We start from the raw sequence: 6000 nt of genomic DNA, 5'->3' as shown, positions 1-6000 counted from the left end.
ATACCCTCAAGTCAGTCCCAGTATGCTTGTGGGCCCAATGAGGAGCACACGCCAATGATGAAGCATGCCACCTTGGTGGGTAGAGGGTTTGTGCATCCTAAGAAGGATGTTACCTAAGAAAAGTACCTAGAGGCTGAGTGGGGTCAGCTGTGACATAGCTATCATTGGTGCAGCAGGTGCAGTGCACTAGGGCCTAGAGCCCGAAGGGACACATTCAACCATGATAATTGCTGTGTATTACTACACCAATAGCAGTCTAAGGGGCCGTGTTCCTGTTTGCACCAGGGCCAGTGGCATCTTTGCTATGTTACTGGGATATGACCAGACTTCTTATTGCTTTCGGAACTGCACACAATATTTATGTTATGCTCTTTTTGGCATCCCATCAGCTCCCTTCCTTACCCACCTCTACCACTCCCTGCAGCCTTACAGAAACAACTCACTTCCGTCCTCAACAAGCAACATGGCACCAGCATGACTGAGCTAAGCTGCCAGTGATTCAAGTGAGTTGGTGGAGGTTTTGTGTTCAGAGGCCAGTCTCTGCTCTCATGTAATCAGCCAGGGACTGACCTATAAACACAAAAGGTGCCCTCTTCTGCGCGATTTTATTCACCAGTAGCATGGTGTCAAGTGTATTTCTTTCCACAGCACTATCCTGGCAAAGGGCAACTCTGGCTTTATGCCATCATTCATGTTCCGCATTTTGATAAACCTGATTGTCCACTGCCACCTAAATAGGATCCTCCCTTCTGACTACATAAACATGTTTGGCTCTCTGTACAACACTGTGCCAGTGCCAGCCACCAGCGACGGAAGAGGTGGCGGAGGTACAGGTTAGTGAGTTGCGTCTGTGTTTATGCTCGGTCACTGCCGACACAAGTCTGGGAAGGGGGGCTCAGGTTGTGCGCGTAGATAATTCACCACACGGAGCATTTTTATTGTAAAACGTCCTTTAAGCGTAGTTGCCAAGTTTTTAGTTTGCTTATCTTATCTGTGACATTTGAACGCCTGCAGTCTGATTATGTGTGCCATTTCCAAGCCTTCTGTGGGCGACACGTCGGTGGTACTTTCTCGTGCGCCTAGATCCCTCTAATCTTTGGCGCGTGCACGTAGGTTTCCGTCGCGCTGAGACCTACAAGCAGCGCAACCACCACAGAGCGTTCCACTGCTTCGGTGAGGTCTTTGAAGTGCGGCAGAGGCGGCGCAGCTGCTCTGCCGAAAGCATATTTAAAAGATGTGGTTTGGAATAGCGGAAGTGTGAACACCTGCAGTGAAGGGCAGTTCTAAAGCAGCAGGAGAGCAACCCCAAAGCTTCCACTGCAGCCCAGAGCGTGAGAACATGCAGAGAAATGCAGGGTACCCCGTCATTAGTGTGCTTTTGAAGCTGAGGAACACACCGGCATTCAGATTCAGGCGTCAGCTATCCGTGACATCCCAGAGGCTTAACCTGTGTGGCCTGGGGCGCTGTCGCTGCAGTGGTTTGTGCTGCACCGGTTGCAATTATTGTTTCATCCACCCGCTCTGATTATTTTGGTAGTGACTGCCTAGGCCTCCCTGGGGCCCTACTTGATGTTTACTACTATTGTGAGGAGAGGGAGTTAAAGGTGTGAGTTAATATTGTTCCAAGCACTGCTTTAAGTGGAATGAAAAAACTAGGGGGTCTCTCAAAGGGGCGTGACTGATGTAATTAAGGGCGCGGCTTAAAACTACGCAAGCTAAACATCTGTGTGTTGTAAACAATAAAAGGCAGGATACGAGTAATCAGTGAAGTTCAGCGTAGTAGTTTATTCACACAGATGATAGGAGCAATCCTCTTCCCAGCTGACCCAACTCGTAACTGACACAAGTTAGAATCGTGAGGAGAGACAAGAGCATAGAACAACCAAACGCTCTGGAACACAACATGGGAAAGGACACAAAGGAAGGGCTAAGCCCCGTAAGGTGAAACACAGATAAGCTAATTTACAACACATCTTATCCCTTTAAACAATGCAACAAATACATAACAATAAAGAATTTCAAAAAACAGTAAAGCAAGACATATTGAAAGAAAGTAGGCTCAACACAGATAATCATTCAAATAAGGTGGAGGGCGACGAGTTCTAGGGGCCCTTACAACAGAAGGTGAGTAAACATCAACAGGTAACGAAACGGCCTGTTGGCACACATTAGAAGCATCACCACCACCTTCTTCCCTAGGAACAACAGAAGGAATAGAAGGCACCTCTTCAAAAGAAGATAACATGTAACCAGAAGTTGAAGGTAACTCAGAATCACAAGAATTTGAAACCAGAGAGTCATCTCCCAAGGAAACAGAACCAGAAGAAAGACCACACTTCTGAAATAAAGCCACATTTCGAAGGTTCCATTTCTCACCATTCTCAAGAACAACATACTCAGGAAAAGAAAGTTTAACTTTAAAAGGACCTCTAAACTTGTTTAAGCCTTTACTCACTCTGCCAGGCTTAACCTTGACTAGGTCACCACAGGAAATTTTCCGTACAACGACATCAGGTTGACACAGACCATAAAGTCCCAGAGACTTGTTCTTCAACCAGGAAGGATTCAATTTAGTACCCGGACGCCTGCCCCTCATCAACTCAAAAGGAGACTTGCCATTAGACTCATGAGGAGTAGACCGATACGCCCAAACCATATCACGAACAGCATCATGAGAAAATCCACCTGAAGCCAAAGACATTTGAATAATCCCCTTGATGAGTCTATTAGCCCTCTCACAAACACCATTGGCACGGGGATTGTACAGCGAAGTCCTGTGATGTGTTATACCACAACTAACTAAGAAATTACGCATATCAAGAGAACTGAGTTGAGTACCATTGTCAGTAACCAAAGTATGGGGACACCCCTCCTCAGAAAACAAGATAGACAAAAAATTTATCGTGGAATTAGTAGTTATATCACGAACAAATTTCACCGTAAGCCACTTAGAAAAAAGATCAATGACCACAATAGCAAAACGCTGATCTAGGGGCAACTCAGAGATGGGACCAATGAAATCAAGGGAAATGCTATGCCAAGGTCGTTGAGGAACAACAATCTCACCACAAGTGTGAGTACCAGCTAACTTAAGTCTTTTCTCACTATTCTTACACCAGGAACAATTCTGAACCCAAGAAGCGATCTGGGCATCCATAGTTGGCCACCAAAAATCAGTTTTAACTCTACGTTGAGTGAAAGTTTGTCCCAAATGGCCTTCATGAGCCAAAGCAATAACTTTAGATCTTAACGAAGCCGGAGGAACAAATTTATCTCCTCGCATCAAAACAACACCATCAGAAAAAGACAACTCATCCAAAATTTTAATGTAAGGACGAACAGAAACAGGAACACAACTTTCACGACGTACACCTAATTTCAGCATCCTCGTCGCCAAATGTTGTAAACAATAAAAGGCAGGATACCAGTAATTAGTGAAGTTCAGCGTAGTAGTTTATTCACACAGATGATAGGAGCAATCCTCTTCCCAGCTGACCCAAATCGTAACTGACACAAGTTAGAATCGTGAGGAGAGACAAGAGCATAGAACAACCAAACGCTCTGGAACACAACATGGGAAAGGACACAAAGGAAGGGCTAAGCCCCATAAGGTGAAACACAGATAAGCTAATTTACAACACTGTGCTTAACAAAGTGTGCCAAATGCAAAAAGAACAATTGATGTACAGCATGCAGAACAATGTCATACATTCACCCCAGTACAGGGATCTGGGCCTAAATCCATCGTTGTTGTGCTCCCCATGCCATTCCAGTTTGAACCCAGCCACATGCAAATCAGTCTTGACCCTGTTCCCCATGTGGGAGCAGTCCAGTTCGAACTGCCAGGCCAGATCCTCCCTGGATTGGTAACAAGCATCCTAGGACCAGTTTCGGGTTTTGTATATGGCGGGTCTGAACTGGTGTGTTAAAGTGAGCTAAAGAACGATTTAGGATTCAACTCAGATCTGTGACTGGGGGTGAGTGTCTGAAAAGTTTCAGTGCTCCGTCCATCATCTCCTTGTGTTAACATAGTGTGCCGCCCGACTGGTATTTTGTTCCTTTTGTCATTGCATCCAGATATATAATACAACATGTAACATTATACCTACAACAAGTCAGGGATATTGGCTTTGCCAATGGTTGTTAGTTATGTATGTTAAATAAGCAACAACTATGGCTTCGCTGTATACAATATTGAAAATGCTTCAGTTCTGAAATGATGAGACTGAAAGAACTATAATGAGTCTCTTTGAAGTTACTGTAAAGTTTGGAAAAGGTGTTACTGCTGCAGAGCTAAGCTTTTATTTTCACACCGATGGTGAGGGCAAAAACAGAGGACCCGACAGGGACCCGTCTTGGTACCTGCTTTGTAGAACTGCCAGTGGAGAGCACCGGCAGGACCATGCCCACTTATAGCCCTGGTTTCAAGTTTGGGACGATACAGCATAACATTACAAGGTACCACGGTCTCGATGGCCAGTGTGCACTCTAAGCGGGGACTAAAAATACATGTCCAGGGCATTTGAAAGGCCATCGGCATTAAGGGCTGATTGTACAATCACTCATCATGTTAAGCAGCCTCTGGAAATAAACGCTCAATTCAACTGTTCAGGATTTCTACCTGAACCACTGTAGGAAAGCCTGGTGCTGGCAGAGTTATCAAGCAGCTCAGTAGCAATTATAAGGGGTTTTGCTACTGTAGTCGGTAATGCAGTCTGGTTATGCACTTTCACTCATCTGATCATAACAACAAGACTGTAGGTCTCTCGTAACATGAGCCAGAAAGCAAGGCTTGGCTGAGGACGTCCCAAATGATAGGCCCATACACACAAGCCAGTTCCCTGTGTGCTCACGCACACCTTATAGGCTGCTGCAGAGAGCCAACCACTGAAATCTGAAGGCATTCCAGACAAGTCGATAACCAGCCTGCCGGCTATCTGCAAGGTCGTTCTAGACATGTGGTGGCGTCATCCTCTTTGGCGTTTCAGATAGGTCTCCGTGGAAGCAAATGTTCTTCACTAAAAAGGAGATGCGCTACAGAGCAGTCTGCCAGGTGACTGAAGACCCCCTTACCCCTTCCGGCAATCTTCTCTGGGAACTCGAGAATGGAAATTACGAGTTAAAGATAACTGTATATTCATCTATTCATCCTTTCCATTTATACTTTGCAAATCAAAATAGTTCAAATAATGGTAATCTTTATGCTGTTACTCCATTTGAATAACTGAATTAACAAGCATGCAAGCTAAGCAGCGAGTGAATAAATTAATGAGAAATGCAGATGTATTTCAGCGTTTATCGCTTTTCTCAATGCTGGAAAAGCTGATTTCAAGAGAGAGGTCTGACAGGAGAGGCCAGTCCATGCACACCCCCTACTATGCACACCTGCCATCTGTTAGAGAGGTGTCAAAGGAGAGGCCAATCTTTCCCAACAACCCACTATGCACATCCGTCATTTGAGAGAGAGGTCTCAAAGGAGAGAACAGTCCCACCCTACTCACTAGTACGGACACCCATCATCTGAGACAGAGGTCTCAAAGGAAAGTTAACTCTATTCACACACCCTACTACGTACACCCATCATCTGAGATAGAGGTCTGAAAAGAGAGGCATGCACACCTGTTATCTGACATAGAGTTCTCAAAGGAGAAGCCAGTCCCACCACACACCCTACTTTGTACACCTGTTATGCAAGAGAGGGCTTTCAGGGGAGAGGCCAGTTCTTGCACATGACATATTTTGGATAGTTATCCTTTAAGAAAGAGGTTTGAAAGCAGAGGGTAGTACGTCCTCATACTCCAATATACACACCCATTATCCAAGAGAGGGTTCTCAGTGGAGAGGCTAGTGCTTCCCATATACTATTTCCCTACAATTGAAACCACAAAAATTCCACAAGACAAAAACATACAAACGCTCCTTCTCAGGGATGGCTCCAAGGATTTGGAATGCCCTCCCTCCAGAAATAAGACTTATCTCATCCACTTCATCCTTCAAAAA

The 6000-nt window shown here is 45.1% G+C and overlaps 1 protein-coding gene across 1 annotated transcript in view; it reads left to right on the top strand.

Moving 5' to 3' along the window:
- The first annotated feature begins 741 nt into the window (after nt 1–741).
- The window catches only part of GAA (alpha glucosidase), a 446470-nt gene continuing 441211 nt past the window's right edge, over nt 742–6000 (top strand). The window contains exon 1 of the mRNA XM_086931052.1: nt 742–833. Within this exon, the coding sequence (XP_086787178.1) occupies nt 764–833 (70 nt within the window). The 5' untranslated portion in view covers nt 742–763. The remainder of the gene's footprint in view (nt 834–6000) is intronic.

Source organism: Lissotriton vulgaris, chromosome 7, assembly GCF_964263255.1.
Source record: "Lissotriton vulgaris chromosome 7, aLisVul1.2, whole genome shotgun sequence".
Taxonomy (NCBI): Eukaryota; Metazoa; Chordata; class Amphibia; order Caudata; family Salamandridae; genus Lissotriton; species Lissotriton vulgaris.
The sequence above is the reverse complement of the archived record's forward strand: the minus strand, read 5'-3'. Positions and strand labels throughout refer to the sequence as shown.